Raw genomic sequence first — 21472 nt, forward strand, 5'->3', positions numbered from 1 at the left:
CCTTTCACAGAAAAACTGCACTACCAGAGTAATAAGAGCAGTTCATACACACAGTACCTCCGTTGTTTTGGTCTGAGACAAAAGCACAAATATCCACAAAAAAGCACAAAATAAAATAAAGGACTTCTTAACACACTTAAAGTACACATCCATGCTTTTTGGGCTCAGTGTCGTGATTGCACTTGACCTTCAGAGATCTGGCACGTAACCTGAAACTGTGAATGGTGTTAATAAGTGGCGAGGGACTTACAGAGTCAAATAAACAATGTCACTGAATAAACAAACTTCATATGCCCTGAAAGCACAGACAGCCGCTATCAGATAACATAGGGACGGCACAAGTCACTCGTACTAACCATGTCTTCAAACGCAGCTCAGCATCTTTCATCACTCAAAACACATGTTTTATGGGCATGTCCCTTTGAGTGCTAGAATCCAAAGTCTCCAAAACTAGACCCTCCTTAAGTTAAGTATACATTCTGAGTTGATCTTATTCATCGGACACGAAGAGAGGCGCGCAGTCAGCGTACGTGACTGCTCTCTTCAAAGACTATCAAAGTAAAGGGGAAAAGCTCTTGATGGTAATCGAAGAGGTGTGCCGCTCTGAAAGGTGTAATCCTGTGGAATGAGAGGTGCATGGGTCTCCTCTCTGATTCACAGGTCCAATTACAGTAAAGGAGGTTTCCAGAGGAGGCCCTTAATGGCTCCGGCGCGGGGCCCTCACAGCGCCCAAGGGACCCACAGACTGGAAAGGCCACAGGACAGGAGACTGAAGCACAAACTGAGCAGAGCACTAACAAGCACTCACACCTCTCCCTGCCTTTTCTCTCTCTTTCTCAGCTCATTAGGATCACTTAAACAGTCATTTTAGGTTAAAGGAGAGAGAGAGAGAGAGAAAGGACGTGGCTCAACTTTTATAGGCAGAGCCCTCAGAGATCGCTTGTTAAAGTAATCTCTGTCTTGAATTAAATAAAGCAACTAGTTAAGACTGACCGGCTGCTGATGCTTTACAGACAAGTATTGCATGAATGCCGCCACGCTGTCGGTTCCCTTGTGGGATCAGAGGTTACAGTGGTGAGCACTGCCTGCCCATGCTATCCATTTCTGTTGGTTCCCCTCCAAGGAGCCAATAGTGCCACCCACGAGCACCGGCTGTCAAGGTCTAAGAGGCGTACATTTTGGTTTTGTCGGTTTGACTCCAGTCAGGCTGATGTGAAAAGGGTGAAACAAACACTCAGCAGTTCGCCACGACTCAATGCCAAGGGATAGCCAGAACCTGACCCTGGTTTGTGTGTGATTAATGTAACCCTTATCGCCAAACGCTGTCAGCAGCTACAGGATATAAAAGCACATTAAGCTGTCAAATGCTTCCTAAAACCAAAGGCTTAGAGCAGCGTTTATAATCTGATGGATAAAACACCAAATTACACCCTTGTTTCCTGCTGCAGCGCCTCGTCTCCACGGGGTAACTGAACTCTCTCCCTCAATAATTAGCTACATTTGAAAGTAAACCAATAAGGGCAATTTTGGGGGAAATTTCTTGTAATTTTCTGAATTTGCTTTAACTCTAAGATATTTTCAGGCCCCAAAAAATCTACCTCACACTGTGTAAAAATCTTGTCTATTCTTGTGTTGACTGCTGGCTGAGAAAATAGCCAATGGTGGTGAATTATTGAGATTCTCCGTCACATAAGTGGCAAGCTCACAATTGCTCACATCCCGAACCGGCTGGGAATTCTCCAGAGGTGTGAAAATCTGCCAAGTGTTGCTCACCAATTGTAACAAACTCAGCAGCATGACGACTTGACCATAAATCTGCTTGTAGGATATCGGCACTAAGGTTTCCCATAATGCAGATGCCAGAAGAGAAATCTGAGTTGATGCACGCTCATTTTCCAAACTTACACCCAAGCCTTCATCAGCTGTAATTCACTTCACAAATGCAGACGACAATAAAAATATTTTGGGGTGCCTACTGTGAACCACTTCAGAAAGAAAATGACTCAGTAAGGTGCTGTTTTGTCATATACAACCTGTTTTAAGGCATTTATCATAATTGTATAAATCTAAAGTCAAGTAATTGCAGTTGTATGCTCCTTATGATCACTCGCCACACTTTACCATTACAGCCTCATGAAGGGATCGGACTTTGATTTATCTCGCTCATAAATGACCGCTGTATGATGAGATGCAGAAGGTCAGCGCAGTTTGCTTGCCAGCGTCGAGCCACATATTTGGCCAAGGCTGAGCTGCGGCTGTTACTTTACAGCTTTGGAAAACCCCTAGCCAGAACATACACACATATGTATATAAATTTATATACCCCATCCTGCCATAAATGCTATTAGCCATCTTCATTTGGACACCCTACACCATGACATTTTACTTTTGTAATAGTATGGTGGTCTCTGCACACACATATTGTTTCCCCTCAGTCCACTCTTCCAAACCACTCCCGATTATTGCAGCGGCAAAGATGTAAGCAGGCGTTCAAATTGAGGTCTGGCAGGGTTGCTTGAGGTTAGATCTCCACACTCCACAGAGGAGAGAAAGTGGCTTTTCCATAATTTCTTCTGTCTGAGCTGGATGTCAGAGCGCTGCTCTCAGCACTACGGGCTTCAACAATAACCAACACTATCACTAATACAAGTGATATTACAGACAGCTGAACAGACCATAAGTAAACTTCAGCTAGCATTAGAGGATGAGACCATCAGGCAAAAAACTGCTTAAAAAGGAAACACAAGAGTATTTAACTGCTTCAGTGAGCTGATGTACAGACTGTCTGCTGTGGGGGACCTGATGTAGATGTGGCAGTGCCATCTGCTGCTCAAAAAGATACTGAGAGGTTGTCAAGAATAACTCTAAGCTCAACATGATCCCACTCAGAATCAGATGTTTGATTAAAACTTAGTTAGTAGTGGTGGTCTTTTACAGCACACCAACATTTCTAGGTCTGTTGGACTTGGTCTGTTGGACAGTTTTTTGTTTGAGTGATATGTCTGATATGTGTTTTTTTTCCCACCCTAATATCAATTTTCCAAACCCAATTCAGAACTGACTGACAAATATATTAAAATATCCTCTTATGAGAAATTATTTGGATAACTTTGCTTCCCCAGCCAATATATAAATGTAGCTCTAATTCCTCACTTGATAAAAAAATGCTCATAATGTTCACAACTTCTTATGTTTGCAAGAATGAAACCTGCCAAATCTTTTTTGATCCCGAGTTTGCAGTCAAACTACAGAAATATGGCACTTTGTTGAAACAGCAGGAATTGATAACTCTTTGAGTGGGTATTAAGTGGTTGGTAAGAGTATCCCTCAGAGGCCCCACAGTAAGAATCTCATAATCCCAGCAAGCGTCTGGACCACTTTAATGACACTAAGACCCAGACAGAAAATTACCCCAAGTGTTAACTTTTTCTCACATTTCTGGCATTAATGATTTACTGTGGAAGTGCGCTGCACTCGACTGTGGCGTCAGGTCTAAAAGGCAATTAGGGTTTATAAGGGGTCCAATCCCTGCAATTTCCAATAACGATTCACACGTGAGTGAGCCTTTTTTAAAGCATTCGGCTATTTTACTTGTACACCTCAATATACTCCGTGGAGGGTTTTGGAGACGTACAGCACCATTACGCACGCTAATCTGTATTAACGGCACACTCTTAATTGAATTAAAATTTTAAACTGTTCTTTATTATCATGCTTATTAAAATAAAAAAAGTTAACACGACTTTGGGGATCTAGTCAAGTTTTTATCACAACTAATAATAAATGATTCCACCCGCTCTTTATCCAATTTCAGGCTGTGCGTAAATGTAGGGCTATCAATTTATAAATCCTTAGACAATTCAGTAAATTAAATTACCTGCGCAAGGATGTTATATTTCTTGGTGATCCCGCTGTGGACTGTGACTGAGCGGTCTGTAGCGGGTGTAGGTGTCTCTTCCGACAGAGCTGGCTTGATGGAGTTCGCCTTTGGGCGCGCCTCTGATACCTGGGATGTCCCCGTCTTCAGTATAGCGACGAGAAACATCACAGCACAGCATCTATTCCAAGTTAAGACGAGCATCCTTGAAAAAAAAATATACTGAAATAGGCCTACCAAAAAGGAAAAAAAAAATCTGAATCACTTCAATAACCCTAACTTTGTGGCGCAAAAGTGAAGTTTCTCAATGAGGAGTGTGCGCCCTGTCACTGTCCATGCGTCACGCTTGCCCGAGTGCAACACATAGAGTAGTGATGAAGCCAAGTATTTGTTCCTGAAAATCAGATATTCAGAAGAATGACTGCCATCGACACACTTATCTGAAAAACACAGAGAGCCCAGTGTGGAAGGGAAACAATGAAGAAGTGAATCTGTTAAAATGCTGATGCTCTGAGGGTCAGAAAGAAACTTGACAAGAGGTTTCCACTCTGTCTCTGTCTGGCTGTGAGTGAGCACTTAGTCCTGCAGCCGGGTGTTTTATGATCTCGGATACTTTCTTTTTATAGGATTCTAATGAGTTTGCTTCCTCCGCCCCTATTCACCACTGACAAAGAATGAAACTGATCTGTGTGCGGCACTGCTGCTTGCGCATTGTCGTCTCGACACAGGCACCAGGAGCCCCGTTGGGAGAAAGCTATAAAATTATACACTGTGTATTTTAACTGGTCGCTTGACCCTTTTTACTGCTAGGCGGTAGGAAATGGAAAAAAAAAAGTCAGAGTCAGGCTGCTTTAAAAAGGATTTGTAGGTAACGTGAAACATTTTCCATAAGCACATGAATGAATTTGTGTTTGTAGGAAATTGTTACCTGTACGTGTACAAATGCCCATCTGAAAAGCCAAACGCCTCATTATGTACATTTAGGTCTTTCACTGAAATTATGTCCTTTCTAATATGAAATGTAAATAAGCAGGGGGCGGTTCAGGGTCCATTTAACCAGCATTCCGGAATAACTTTTAAAAATCTGATAACCATTGTTTTCCCACTGTGGGAAAGGCATCCCTCATGATGTAAGGAATGCCAATGGTGATAAAGTTAGTGATATAAGTATTATAGAGGCTCCTTTGTTTGATTCTTAGAGCCTTGTATCGGGATAAGTTATATTCATGTTGGTTAGATAATACATGTGGAAGTACAATGAACTCTTTCAGTTTCAGGCAGGTAAAGCCTATGATTTTGGAAGAATAAAGCATTTAGTACAGAGACATGAGTTCTGTCTGGAGATAATACATTTTTGTGATATTATCAGTTTTTAAACTGCAACTTTTTATGTATTATTTTTACTCAGGGGCAGATGTAGAGAAGTACTCATGGGTGGAAAGAGGATGGCAAGGAGACTTAATGGTGACAGAAATATATGCTGATTTAATTGCAAAGAATCACAAATATCAATATTTGCCTGGAAAAGTCCCCAAATTAAGGTATTTTAACTCAAAAGCCATTACATTATTGTGGCACGTTAGAGAAGCATTGAATAGAAACAGCTAAAGGTGGCATTAGAAATCAATAAATAGTTTTTACATTTATTTTTTCATCGACTTATCAGTTAGACCAAAATGTGGCCACATCATTAAATGAATTTCCATTTTTAACATGTTATTTTTTAAATGAGTGTGTTAAATTTGACAGCATTTTATACAAAACTGGGGTGGCCAGGCATTTTTTAATCAACACCTCTAAAAAAACTCCACAGTGCTATTTCAAGTTTTGCTGCTATTATAAGCAGAATCATCCATCAAATCATCCTCTCCTCTGCATTAACCCCATGAAATGGAAAATATGATGCACACATAGAAACCACAGTGCATGTAAATCAAGCACAAAAGTCATCTTATCAATGTCAAAAAATAAGCAGCCAGTCATCAAACCCTTTTTCCCACAATTGCTCTATGACTCTACGCCTAATAATGCTTTAGTCTTCATACAAGTTGGGACTATCTATTCAAGCCTGGAACCTCGGCTCGGATGAAACCAGTATACCGGTAAAGGCTTCTGACCTCAAAAGCGATCCATCACAGGCTCCAATTCAAAGTGTCAAGTTCTTTTGTTGAAGACAATGGACAACCAACTGAACTGGGGAGTGGGAGGAAGTATTGGACTTGTTTGATGTAACTGTAGATGCTTAGAGGTGATACTATTTTAGCCACCTTTGTCACCCGAGTGCACAAAGATTTACCTTAAAAGACTGCCAACAGACAGTTGCTTTTCACAGAACACACAACACTTTTAATCATCAATTTTCAGAGGAAAAAATACCTGCTGGGCATAAAATTTAAGAGAAAAGAGTGAGACTGCAGAAAATAAATTTCAACTGCCATGGTGAAGATTTCATTAACGTGTTTTGTGGGATAAATGAAAGATTATGTTCAAATAAGCAAGAAAAACAAAAACAATGCCTCACAGCAAAAACTTGATTCCATTTTTATTCATTCCGTAAATGCCGGGTGATGCCCAGCTGGATTTTGTCTGACTTCAATGCTGCTGATTAAACAGCTGTAAAAGTCCCTGAAGAGAGGGTGAAAGTGGCTCAAAGTGAACCAGAGGACCAAAGCAAAGAGGGATGGGGCTGGTTTGAAGTATCCAAGGTAATTCAAACACATTCATCACTTTAACAAATGCAAGCAGAAAAAAGGAGACACTTAAAATGACATATTGCTGAAACTCTGGAGGACAGAAAGCAGCATGTTGATGCTCTGGTGCTGATAAGTGTGGAGATGTCCAGAGGAACTACAGCAGATGAGATGTGACAGGCCTGAGCAACAGATGATGAAGTATTCCGATGGAGGGGAAGGTGATGTGAATGTTTTGGACAGGGAAGCTTCTGGTGCCTTAGATAAACGTTATGCATGTGGCGACACGGATGATGGTTCGACTACGCCCCTGTTGCTCTGTCACTTTTTTCAACTCTGCAGATCAACAAAGAGCTTTGAGGATGTCACCAATTAGTGTCAAAAATGAAAAAAGAAAGAGGAAACAGGCTCTGTTTCTTCACAGCTTGGATTCGCTGAAATACAGAGAAGAGCACCTGGGCCAAGATCTGTGATTGTTTTCTTGGCTCGCACAGTTGGAAAGAGTTTACCGTGGGATTATCTTGTATTCTGACATGCTATCATCACCTCAGCCTCCGCACAGTAATCACATTTTGACCACTATTTTGCAGCGTTAATGCTCTGACGACACAATCGTTGCATAGTCGCAGATGTTGAAAAATCCAAACCATCTGTGAAATAATATCTGAGAATGCATCAATATCAGTTCACCTTACAATGGAGAAAGCAAAGCACTGCTGATATGCAGTCTGTTTTGAGAGAAGATTAAAGACATATCGTGGCAGGTAGACTCCCTTGACGCCAGACTTGATAACTCTGGCATCACTTGCAGGTGAATCATAACTGGAAACGATCTTCTCCAGTGGAATAATAGTAATGTTAAAGCTCACAGAGACAGTGATGTGAGGCCAGGTCATCTGCCAGGCGCCACAGTCTCAATCTTTGGCTTACATGACTGAATGTTTAGCATAAATAAAGTTAAAACCTGGTCAAAGTCTAAGTTAGACTAGAGAGAGTGTAGTTTATTGCATAAATAATAAAACTGATTTGCTTTTACTCTTCCTTGCTTTATCTTAGTTAAAGCTTCTCTAGTCAATATAGTGTATGTTAATGATGGATGAAATGACTATGTAAAAAAAGAATATGGTGGAGCATCAGATATTGAGAGTTTGTGGAGACCAAAAAGAGCTAAAAGCCAAGTGAAGATTGGACATACATCCATCTGTTAAACACAAACAAATGGACTCTTTTCATTAACATGGAAAACACAACTCTACTTAACTGCTATAGTAACATGTCTGTGAAGTTCATGTTAGCTCTTTTGTGATAAATCTCACAACAAAAGGGTAATTATGATTATCAGTGGGTTTATACTGATTTTTAGTGACCCTCTCCCCCAACTTTGTATTTCATGCATGATTATTATTATTATATCTGATGCTCCAAAAAAAAAAAAAAGATTTTAAGACAAAAGTGTTTTACTTGATATTCATAGCACACTTGGCTGTCCAAGTCAAGTCCCAGTAAGCACTAACTGAGTTTTCAAGTTGAAAACATGAAGATATTCCACCCTCTATTCAACCTAAAATTATTATTATTATTAGTTAAAACATCAAGGTGTCACAAACACAATTTTAGGTTTTTAGTTGTAGAGATGATATTGATCAGTCCCATTGAACAGTTTTCAGTTGAAAAGATAAGAAATGATGGCAATGATAATGGTCACTGGTGAAAGGATGTACCTTGCACTGGTAGGTGAAATGTGACGAAGATGTAATTTCAACGCATTTAATGTAAAATGTAAAATGTAATAATTACAGAACTAGGCTATGTGTGCTGCCAACAAGAAGCAGCACATTTAAATTTGAGAAATTCTGTACATTAATAAAAATTAATATGTTGTGCTTTGTGGCACTCTCAGGCAAAAGGGCCTTAGGTAGTAAGTTAAAGTAGTGAAAGAAGTGAAAACATTTTGGCAAGAAAATGGGCTGGATGAGTGGGTTAATCACAAAAAATACCCACTGGAGACTGTGGTTTGAGTCCTCTGTGAGGCAAGTTTGTATTTATACTGGCTGAGAAATTTGGATTTGGTTTTATGGTCCAAAGTGACAATAGCCTATTATTTGTACATTGTAGAGGATGAAAGATTTCACTAATGCAAATCCCAGTGAAATATGGTCTAAATGCAAACATTCAATCATCATCTTCAAATAGTTGGTGAAACAACACTTTTCAACCAATTTGAAATGTCTTTTCACCGGTGACCATAGTCGTTTTTTCTTTTCTTTGTTCTTTTCAACAGAAAGATTTTCACTGACGTCAATCTGGCCACTAGACAAGACAATGCAAGAAAGGTTTATATAAAGCACATTTCCAACAAGTGACTCAAAGCACAGGTAATGGTTAAGTTCTTTAGTGTTCCTTGGTATCTGCATATTGAGTTCACATCGTGTAAAATGCAATCAAGCCTGAGTTAAATGGCTGTGACACCATGTATAAACCAAATAATGTGACTTTCATGAAAGCAGTAGTCTGTAGACACAACATCTTACAAGCTATGTGAAGTCTCAATTTCCAATAATTATAATTATTGGATTGAGGTTAAAGTGATTGTGGGTTGATCCTTTCATGTAACCGAAGACAGTGCAGAACCAGTTTCACTGTGGCACAGTGAGACTGGTTCTTATTAATGGATCACATGGTCCAGGACTGGTTTCACCCTCCTGGTTGACCACCCGCATTCACGCATCAGTACAACACATCAGTCAGCCCACCCTGACTCTGCCTTTGATTCAGGGTTGTTCAGAAATGTGGGTGTTTATGTTCTGTGCAGAATATGGGGTTCCCCACAGTTGAGACCCAGCAACATGTCTGTAAATCATGCTGTGTTAGTGTGGTGGAGCTCAGTGAAAAGCTGTCTTGCTGACTTTGATGTGACTCACACAGAACATGCATATGGACTACACCCATACTAGATGATAAACAAATGATCCAAGAGACTGTCCCTCCCTTCTTTCGTAGATCACTACCTCCGTGGCCTGCAGATGTGAGCTGGCGGCCTGATGACGCGGATCATACGGCAGGTGGCTAACCATTAGTGCGAGGGGCCAAGAGGAAGCTGGTCTAATTCCAGACATTGAAGTGTTTGGACGTCACAAGAAAAACACATGCATTGGGAGTTGTTTTGATTTTAAATGCAGATGACTGTTTTTATTTTCATTACCGGAAATTTTCAGGATGACAATGATGATGGATTATCTGGAAATCTATTCTCATTAAGAGTTCTTTCCGAACAGGATTTGGGTTTGCGTATTTCACTGGTTAACTTATTTTTTCCCCCCAACAAAATCCTATAAGAACCTTCAATAGTAGAGATGAGTAGATATCTGGACAGTGTTCTTTCGACACTTGCAAAAGTCTTTTCAGCTCTTTCCAAATTAACTAAAAACAAACATCCTACACATATGTTTATAATAAAGACTGATCCATCCCTGTTCAAACACGGACTGATTTGTGCCCTTTTTGCAATCAGTTTTATCTTAAATGCCTAAAAAGTCTATCTTAAAACAATACTCACATGCTCATATGTTCATTGAATATACTGGCTATAAAGATATCCTAATGGGATTCCAATGTAAGAAATAGGGGACAAAACACAGTCCTTGCTTTGTGTACAAATGACTTTTAAAGCTCAGTTTAAGCTAGTATGTGCCTTTATTCGCATGCGACTAGTATTACCGGGGTACCTCTGGTAATTTGTAATAATTGCGAGGTCATCTGTGATCTTAATCTTCCGCAAATCTGCCATGTCTGTAATTTGCAAAGTAAAAATTCCACCTCAAATTACCTACCATATGTCACCAAACAGAAAGGACATGTGATACTATTAGTCCCGTGTAAATCTGCAATTGTGTGATTTTATTTAATTGAAAATTTAGTTTTTTTTCTCCATGCCTTCTACCTTGTTCCCACGTAATGCTGCGTTGGCAATTCTAAATGAAAATTGACAGCATTTTGGTTGCAAATTTTGCAAATCCATCAGAAGAGCGAAGTCTCGAAAGATGATGAGATGAGATGGATGACATGCAGTAAGGGAGCGGTTTTTTCAAATATTTTCCCAAACATTGTGGTTGTGCACTATTTGATCTAATTGCTTCTCGTAACGTGGTTCACCCCACAGAGCAATTCAACTGAGTGTCTCTTTGCGCGTCCAGTGTCAGTAAATTTGAGCAAAATACAGACATCGCTTATCCCGTGCGAATGCGCCACACAAAACACAGACCAAATCAAAATCACAAGGTCCCCTGGCAATACTAGTTGCGTGCAAATAGGGCTTTACACAGCATTTCCTTGCAGAGCTGGAGCGCAGCAGTAGTAACACAAAGAAGAAATTTCACAATAAAATGGCTTAAAACAATTACAACGACCAATAACTGCTTCAAAGTACATATCGGCATGTGAGTATTTTTTTACGATAGACTTGAAAAACTGTCAACCTATCCTTTAAAAACAGGATTCAATGCCGTAATTCAAGTCACTTATATATATAATATTTAATTATATATATGTATATATACCACATTTGAAACACACACAGCAACAAGTAGCATGTGCAGAAGGATATGATAAATAAATTGTAAGAAAATGCAAGAAAAAAACAAAAATTAGCCAGTGAAAGTAGCAAAGTCAGTCTGTTTGCTTTTGAAAATGAAAACCGTTGTGACTGGATAACTCTGGCTGTCATTAAGCTGTTTATTTCAGTTAGAGAGCACGAAAGCATCCTCACCAGATCTACAGTAGAAAACTACCAGCTGAGAACCTGAGAGGTCTCACTCGATTGTAGTCAATCAGCAGGTTAAAAATGTACTGGAAAAGCCAGACCATTAAGTGCTTTAAAGATTATTAGTAGAAATAATACATACATACAATACATCAAACATGATATATGAACGTTTTCCTTACAGTTGTAACCTCAATGACACAAAAACCATTCAAAGTGCTTAATAATCAACGGTACTTGGGCAAAGGTAATTATTTTGTCATTAGGGTTGGATAAATTCTGATTAGGTAATCTCTGCCATATGTGTTTGTTCATTAGTCAATGAATGAAAGTCATTTGTAAGACTTAACCCAGCATACAGGAGCATAAAATAGCTCTAGATGATCACTTCTGTGACTATAGTAGTTTCGAGTCAGTGGAAAGTCACTAAATAACTTCCTGTAAAATCAAACGATTCATTGTTCCAGCAATGCTCAATGTACATACAGTACACGTCCTGTAGCTCTGATCTGGATCGTTAACAACATCACTTTAATCAAAAGTCAGACACTGCTTTCATAACTTTTTTCAACGACACATTCCAGGAAGATGAACTGGAGGCTGCTGTGAGCCGTCAGCATGGCTCTGTTTAAAAGGGTGGACGCGTTGCTTGGCAGATAATTGTTCCTATCCTCTCATTTCCCAGGAAGATGGATTAGGCCATTTCCGAAGAGTCGGGCCTTCAGTTGGGAACATGAATGCACCCTGTTTCTGTCTTTAACTGACTCAGATTATTTAATCGATAACAGTGACCCTTCTCTGGTAGAATGCTGACCACATGAAAGCACGCAGGGTTCTGGTAATCAAGGGCCCAGAAGGCCATTCCTGCCTCTAAATCAAACGATGCCCTCTTTGCCTTGGGCTGTGGGAAGTGGCGACACACAGAGGCGCACTGTCACTGTTGCCCCTGTTATTTGAAGTCTTCTTTAAAGATGTGGCTGCCCATCCTCCTGAAGTTTCACTATAGACAATTGATATGAGAGAAAAGGCAGCTTTGACATTCCAAGATCATGTGTCATGGGCAAATGTGAAAGATTACAAAGACGTATACCAAGAGACATTAGAGCACAGGTATCACACAGAACAATAGCGTGTATACATGCATACAGGCTTTTGTTCATTCTTTAACACCAATGCCACTGCAATATTACATGGGAGGAGGAGGGATTAAATATAGTTGTCTATGCTGAGGTTGACATATTTGACAATACGCAAGACAATTTCAGCCTGTGGTTCAGACTAGCATGAAGCATGAATAACAGGCACCAGGTACAGCAGAGTAGTATGCACTGGGGCCAGAGTCTGACAGCCTGTGGCCGACTCTCCAAATGAGATTTATGATGTGCCTGACCAATGTAGGCTATAAATACCATGTTCTCATGATAAACTGTGATTTTCCAAATATTCCACTGAATCAATATGGTAAACCAGAAAATTAGATAATACCTTCTGTGGGATTTTAATAGCATACTTAGAGCCCAGCACTCCATGGACAGCACAGATAAACGTAAGCTTAATTATTCCTGCTGAGATCCCCATGAGGAGTGTTGATTAGTTTTGACAGTAATAGTGTTTTAATTGAAGCCAGCCCCGGCCAAATGCATGAGGGCCTAGTGGTATACATACTAAGTCTGTCTCACGCATGCACTCGGCAGTTTACCCTAAAGTGCTGCTTTGAAATGTCTGCAGTAATTACAATAGCATACAATTTTTGGCCTGTGACTCGCAGTCACGTCTATGTACGTCCAGTAACAGTGTTTTCAGGTTTTGTTGATACTGTAGCCAATAGCTGTGTCAGCAAGTTAACTAATTTTATTACAAGGTGGAAAGCTGTAGCCAATTTTAGTCAGATCAACAGTTGTGAAGTTGTTGTACTTAAAGGTCCAGTGTGTATGATTTAGTTGCATCCAACGTTGTAGTTGCAGATCACAACTCTCTGGTTTCACCCTTCCATTCCAAGCACGCTATACTTTGTATACATCATTGTTATATACTAATAGAAATAAAAATAGTTATTCATATTCTGCTCAATTTCTACCAATAGATTCTCCTAAATGTTACACACTTTAATTCATGCATTTCCAAACTAATATGTTATTTTTCTAAGCCACATAGGTAGATTACAGATGGATTAAAAGACAACTGAAACTAATTTTGATTCTCATACATGTTAAGAAGTTGTGTTATGTAATACCATATAGGAATACAACCAGAAAACTATAGAAAACATATAGGTTATACATATTTATTAAACAATGTCCCTAGCAAAATATAAAGCTGCATAAAAATATTTTTTTATTTAAACAAAACTCTGCAGTTCCTCTCAGCTCTCCAGAGCTTTTTAACATCTTTCCACTCATTGTTTAGGTTTTTAGCCAACAACTTTATTATTTTAGTTGAGTCTCTACTCTCAATAGAGTCATTTTCTGTTGAACCTGCAGCAGTGTTGAGCAATAAATCTCTCATTAACCCACTAAACGAACACTACCTGCCCAGCATCAAACAGCAGACAGACAAAGTTAGCAGCTCGCTGGTGAACATATTAGAGCATAAAAAGTGTAATATGTATTGTCTTTTAACAATTAATTTGTAAAACTCGCAAAAGGCCCTATATAAAGTCAGTGTTTGATTTGTTTCTTCTGGGCTACTGTAAAAACATGGCAGTTCAACATGGAAGGCGTCTGTAGATAAAAACAGGAAAACAAGGAAAAAATAAGAATTCCTGTATTCAGGCGATTATGCACGAATAAAAACATAACTATAGATGTTCTCCTAAAATGATAGATCCTCCTAAATGTTACACACTGGACCTTTAACAACTACAGACCCAGATTTGTGGAGTAAGTAGGCAGACTTGGTAGGATGTGAATTTAATAATCAGATGTAATACTGCAATCAGATGAATGCTCAAAATGCTTTTGAACGCTGGCCCAGGTTACAGTTAAAATATTCTGAGAAATTCAACCAACAGCGCCATGTAATCAATGTCTGTGTGTGTGTTATTTGGGGCTCCTCAAACTGAGTCCCCTTCTGGCTTTAATCTGACTTCAGATCTGCCCATCCTAAAAGGTACTTCTTTGTTGTTCCTGCAAGCAGCTGTGGTGACATCATTTTTTTCTGTGATCACTCGCTATCAGTGTTACTGCATAGTACTGGATTGAATGACTGCCACACAATGCTCCATTGTCCCCAAACCTGTGATGTCGGTACACAGGAAAGTCACGGAGGTGGACCTCTTTGTACATTTCAAGCGTAGGCTTCTATCAGTGTAATTCCCTCTCAGATCTTTTTATCCCTACACATTTGTTAATACTCCATCCAGCCATGTATATATATGAAACTCCAGGGCATTCCCTGCCTGGTTTGTTTTTAATAGACTATAGATTTACTTACAATGTGGCATGCACGGCGCTATATTGGCTGTTATTTAGCATTTACTTGCTACCAAGCCAAATCTTCCACTGTATGGACTCGGTATTTAGTGGAGATAATAGCTTTAGATGGCAGAGGTGTTAGATGCTAATGGACAATATTAGTGTGTTTGCAATTAGCTCCTTAACCACAAATCATATGTACTTTACATTTTTGATGATGATTCAGTTTTGCAGAGGACAATGCTCTCTTTGTCAAAAGTGCCCTGTTCACTCACATTCACACTGGCAGGTTGAAGGTCTGTATCAAAGACCCAACCCAACATATTCAGTCAGAGCAGACTCCATTTATGATCATGTGGTTTGTCATAATCATGAAGAATATTAGGGCTTTTTATTCGAGACGGAGTGTATGAACTGTAAAGTGCTGGAAAAATGTATGCATGCTGAATGCATTGCCTCTCTTTTTGACTATAGTTGCTTGTTAATTGGCGTTTCATCATTCTGCAACTGCATTTTCGATCTGGTCTAAAGGCATCAGTTTGCTCCAACTAAGTCCTCGTTGGATGGTCAAAGGGAGCCAGAAACCTGTCTTTTCCAATGTCACAATTGGGGCTGCATCTGAAAATCTCTGTAACTTCCCTAAACCAACAAGCATGTTCATTTTACACAGCAACTGGTCATCTGATCAGAGCTGAGAAAGCAGCAAGGTTGAGAAAGTAACATCATCAGTGCATCACTATAAATGCCTTACAGGAAAGCTTGTCTAAAAGTGAGCGCTATTATGCCGCATTCATATCATATCAGCCTAATTAAGAGTTTTCGACTTGTAAATAGCATTCACATCAACTTCCAAGTCATTCCTATTTTTCTGGAAGCTCTGATGTTTCCAACTTACCACTTACTAATATGGAAGTGTCTGAAAATGAAACAAATACAAATGTCTCACATCCCACATTCCCATCTTTACCGTCTATCCCATTTTTGACACAGACATGGCATTATACATATATTTACTAATCCTCGAGTCTGTTCAGATCAAGTCTGACTGTCCTCGGATTCCTTCTGGATTAGATTTTTTTTATGAGAGTTAAATTGTGAATGTGTGATCCGAGGAACTTTGCCAGGATCCTTTCCCGTTCAAAATGAGATCCATGGTCAACAACCTGAAAGCTGACCAATACAAACACAGTCCTATCTGTTGGCCACAGAGCAGCTCCTGTGAAGCAGTTGGAGGATGAGAGCACGGGAACAGCTCCTGCGTGGGTTGTGTCACAGTCATTTTCTTTGTGTCGACGATGTAAAAAAGCATAAATTCATTCCAACCTCAGGGTGTCAGAAAAAAAACTATAGACTCATTTCAAATCAATATTCTCAATACCACCGTTCACCACATTACCACAAACATCTGTGACTTCTCCTTTTGATTTAAAATGTTTTCCGGTTCAGTCATGGGTCACTCAGATGTGTTGGTCAGTGTTGGAATATTTCTGGTTTGGACAAGTGTGAAGATATTGTTAAGTCAGACCTTCCCAATCGTAAAGAGATCACTCATCTCCGGACATCCAGTCTTCTTGGTCAGAGATGGACAAAATATCTGCCAGCAGTCAGTCAACACTAACAACCACTCACCCACAGAGGAAAATAGTTTAACACACATTTATTCTTGCCGCAGTATCCTGCTGTGCATAAGTCCTAAATCACTGACGTCCTGACATGATATGGATCTTGTTTTTCCCACTCAGGGTAGCCGGAAGATCTAATTGTTTTGCAAACTTGTTACCAAACATCGTTAAAGGATGATTCCAGTTTATTAAAACTTGGAATTTTCTAACAGGGTAATTTTGGCCATCGCTTCATTCAGTTATGATAACAGTACATTACTGAGATCCAGAAACATGGCATCATCACTACAATAAAATCTGATGGGACAAAGAAGCAGCCAGACGATCATAACAGTTTATTCAAAAACCCATACACAATGTGATTTTGGGCTGTCCCAGACAAAAAATCATAATCATGAGAGAAACGTGGTGAAATCTTTGGTCATCAATCATAACGGTGGTCACACTCCAAGACACACGTCAACCAACTGACAATTCAGAGATTTTAAGGACCAAAGACAGCCTGCTTTGCACAAGTGTCAGAAATCTAGTGTGGCTTCACCTCTGACCCATTTCTATAAATGAACCATGGCCAAAATTATGAAAAAAATAAAGTTGTAATAAATCAGATTTCAAAATTATATGTTGGGAGTAGGAAAGTGTTGGGCAATCCAGGATTGTTTCCATGCAAATTAAAAATGGTGAAAAGTGAAAAGTCTGCTCACTCTTCCTGTTTTAATTTTGGATGTTGGATTAGTTCAGGTGAGACAAGAGGAGACAAATCTTTGGTCTCTGGGTGTCTGAGCTTGGTGAGTGGAGCCAAATACTGAATGTGCAGTGGCGTAACTATGAAATACAGCCGCCCAGAAGGACTATCATCTCTCTGGACACCCACTTCTCTTCATTAAATAATCCTACTGGAATTTTGGGCCTCTCAAATTGTCACAACCTTTTAACCTTCTAGCATCAGCAATATCCCATAGGCACAGGGTTTATCCCCTGGACAACCTCCGGACGCCTTCCAAACTGCAGTGGTGTGTCAAACATCCATACATCACAGAACAACTGAGAATCTGGGTGTCTGGGTGTTTTTTATTACTGTCATCTGTCCTGGTCCTTTCTGTTTTTGGTTTATTGTGATGGGACCAGATGTCTTCAGTTGTTAACTTTGACCTGGTAAAACTTGTTTTGTCTTTGTACCACAAAAAAACCTTTAAAGGTTAAGCAAAGATGAAACACATTCCTGTAGTATGCTTCCAATTTCTCTACAGCAAAGTTACACTAAAGCAATTTGTATGCACTAACAGTGATAAGTCAAACCTGGCAACTTTAGAAAGAGCATCTTTCAAGGAAAGCTTCCTTTCATGTGTCTTTGACCAATTACAGTACACTAAGCACTCCAAGACATTTCCGGGACGACAAGAAAATAAGGGCCAGCAGTCTTGTTTCACATCCACCGTTCAATTAGCTGAGAGCTTATCTTAGCAGTGCATGATCTCATCACTCAGAAATTATGGTTTCTGACCATGTGGCGAGGTGCACCCTCTCCAGTTACAATATATAATCACTGGCTCCTTTGTGCCGGACTGACCAAAGCTGCTGTTTACAGTACCTCTTAAGCATGTTGCATCCTTTTCCTTTGCTCGCCCTTCAACAACCAACACTCTGTTGTTACCTAAGAAGCGACAACAGCCTGAAAACAGGAGTATTCACAGTGGACAACTTAAAAAATGTTCAATTGTGCAACATCAGCCACAAGCTTCAGATCAGTCATCACAGATTCACAGACATTCACATATGCTCAGCTGGCATAAATACAAATTACAGGCTTTCGTGACTGATGGAAGCTGCTTTTATATGATTCTGACATTGCTTGTTGTTCAGGGTCTACACTCATTTCATTTAGTATTATGTTCATACACTTTTTCCTTTTTTCCAATTGTGCAATATGATTTGCAGGACCAACCCACTGCTGTTTCTTCAAAATAGTCTTACTCTTTGCATCAAAGTTTTCCTCCTCAGTCAGCTGTGGAGGGCAGTGACCACAGGAACACCACCAGTTTCTTCACTTATTTTGTCTTGTGGGCCTTTCTGCCTCTGCTTCCATTCTTTGTCTCTCCTCTTTCATTTGATTTAGCTCTTCATCTGCGTATTCTGGTTTGAAAATAATCAACCCTTTCTCATTACATACAGTACTCCTAATTTGCAACAGAAAATATGTTTTATAGGAAACTTAATACCACAACGTTTGGATTACTGAATGTTTCAGCAGAATGCTCAATGACAACACATTTCATTTGGTTTTCTACCAAAATATCCCATGTAATACAATACACTTGCAGCAAAGTACAGCAGAATTAACCATTTTATGGTTATGTTTTATGGTTCTCACAGCTTGGTTAAGGTTCCTACAGTACCCCAGAACAACAAACAAAAAACTGGCTCTGGATAACACCTTTTGCAATTTTCATGGCCACTGTAGTTTCTCCTACATGCTTGGAATGGAAAGGTGAGGTGAATTAGACCGCTAGATGCCACTAAATCGCTACACACTTCTAAAGGAACAGATTTTTTTTTTTCTGAATCTCTACAATAGAGGCAAAGTTAAACCTAGGTTGAAAAATATAAGAAAATTCCTTTAGGTTTCCTACAGACTCTGACTCAAACTGTGTGCAATGAGGTCTCTGTTTTCACTTGTGAAAGTCAAAACCAAAGCACTTGTTGCTTCCAGCAACGCCACTGGTTTCAAACAATGTGTCACTGGCAAAAAGGCAGAACGAAAAAATTAAATCCAAGATGAAAGATGAAAAGGTCTGTTGACTCGCTTTATAAATAAGATCCACGTGTATGCAGGGAAGGTATGACATATGACTACACAAACTGCGATTTGGTGTGTTTATCTCTGTGTGTCTGTATGTGTGTGAATCCAATATGGGCTGTAATAGATGCCAGGCGCTCAACCACCCTCATGTAGAAGAGCAATAAAGTATAAAAGACCTGAGAGTTGACCTTGACAAACGGGAAAATAGCAGCGGTAGACTAGTGATGCTGCAGTATGCAAGGTTGGTTAAAATGATATAAGACAGCTTCTGTGACTGCATGAGATGACACCACAACATGATGAGTGATGTGAGGCAGGGCTGTGTGGGGCAAGCATATTTACATAGCAGATGTTAGACTTCGTGGAGGTCTGCTACTTGAAAAGACCATTGATTTACACTGACTGTCTCAAAAACATTAGAAAGATTCTAAAAAGCACAAAGTCAAACCAAATTAAACGGTAATAGTTGGGTTGGCAAAGAGAGCAACACAGCCCAGTCAAATAAAACTAATTTAAATTCTCATTTTTAGAGAGCATGTCATGAACTAGTCTTCAGCAATATTTGGTAAAATTTCAGTTGGCCCTAATTGTGGCGCAGAACCACATTTGTCATGGTGGTTTTGACAACACTCGAATGCTAAAGGGGTATGGGGAATTTCTCAGAGGCATGTTGACCCATCGCCTCCCCTGGGGAGTTGTTGGGGGCAGATGTAATGCATTTGGGCATGTTTTGTTCAGTCACCGTGCAGATGCCGTGGACGTTGGTGGTTGGAATTCTGCCTTGAGAAAGTGAACAAAGTGTGTGTGGTCAGTGGGGAAAACCATGGCACAACGAGAAGATCCATTCCTCAGGCGACAGTGAGGAACAAAATGTCCTCGTTCTTGCATTGTAAATGACACTCTAAACATTTCCAATTTTTTATAACATAATAGCTCCAGGCCAGGGGAAATTGGAACCCTTCACCTATTACATTAAACCTTCCAGCAAAAATCATCTTGGAGTCTAAAATGGAGAACTTGAATAAGATTGAATAAGAAAGACATTTCTCACAACTGAATTATAAAGTACCATTCAGCGTCACCAAGTCCTGTGTTATTGGTAAAGATTGCCAAAAGAAGCAGACTACCGAGCTGATATATAAACATTCTTTTATGATGCCATACACAGTGAGTACAAGAGAAGATGTGTCAGTGTTAGGGTGTTACAGAGGGGTCACGTCATGAGCTAGTGACAGCACAGGAGTTTGATTTCTCTGTGAACAGTAGCTGCAGTATCTGAAGTCAGTCAGGCCCTCAAACAAGCTAGTGAACAACTAAGCTCACATTATACTGGCAACAAAACTAAAATATACCATTTAAATCATGGTTATCAAACTATTAGGATTGGTTTGCGCCCAGCTTCCCTCCACACATCTGTAGTGCAAGTAGGGTCCCACTGCTGGTTTTGTTTATTTAACTAGGACTCAAATTGACTGAGCTACTGTTATTAAAACATGAATTTTGAATTATTCATAATAGATTTGTTTGTTTAGGAATTAAGTAACTGTAAACAATGGAGTAAAGCTAATCTGCCTGTTTGATCCTGATATATCAGAAAACTGTAAATTATTTTGTTTGGATCATTTTTCCTCATGCAAGTGAATTTTAAGCCATAATTATATCAGCAACCATGAGTGAATATCCTCCACAGCAGTTGGGTGCTGGTCAAATCCAGGAAATGTACAAGAATCAAATATGAGGAAACGGCTTGCCACACACCAAAAACTTGTCTCTTGACCAACATAAAAGGGCTGAGTTTGGGTGAAAGGAAAGCTGTTTCTTCGTGTGTGATATTGCATGTCGTTGTCATGCTATAACCTCATAACTCAACATGTGTTCACATCAATGTGGAGTTTTTTTGGGTAGTAGAAATGTTCTGAGCCCTTGTACTTAAAATTCCTTTTAAAACCCACTGGGTAAACTCAAAGATGTATTGTCATTGAGTTAAAAAGAAAGTTATTATTCTTAATTTATGAAGAGCTGACATTTTGGACAGAAACAACGATGGAATCGTTGTCATTTCATCAGTAGTGTATGATTACTCTGCTCACTGAATGTCTTTCTATTGGGCACATAATTTATCACAAATGTCCACAATCGATCCCCTGTGGTTTGTCGCACTGTATTTTCTATTGGTAAGTTTTAACATTAATCCTGCCATAATAACAAAGTACTAATAAAACAACTTTGGGTATGTATTCTGTATATGTAGCCTAGAAATTGTACTTTTTTCAACTAGAATCGTCTCTATTTGGACTCGACAGTCAGATTT

At 39.5% G+C, this 21472-nt stretch overlaps 1 protein-coding gene across 1 annotated transcript in view; it reads right to left on the reverse strand.

The window, feature by feature from the left end:
* dkk2 (dickkopf WNT signaling pathway inhibitor 2) overlaps nucleotides 1-4465 on the reverse strand; it is a 14411-nt gene extending 9946 nt beyond the window's left edge. Inside the window, exon 1 of the mRNA XM_035660953.1 lies at nucleotides 3878-4465. Within this exon, the coding sequence (XP_035516846.1) occupies nucleotides 3878-4081 (204 nt within the window). The 5' untranslated portion in view covers nucleotides 4082-4465. The remainder of the gene's footprint in view (nucleotides 1-3877) is intronic.
* Between the last annotated feature and the right edge of the window lie 17007 nt (nucleotides 4466-21472).

The sequence above is a fragment of the Morone saxatilis genome, unplaced genomic scaffold, assembly GCF_004916995.1.
Source record: "Morone saxatilis isolate NCDOM2014 unplaced genomic scaffold, NCSU_SB_2.0 Contig17, whole genome shotgun sequence".
Taxonomy (NCBI): Eukaryota; Metazoa; Chordata; class Actinopteri; family Moronidae; genus Morone; species Morone saxatilis.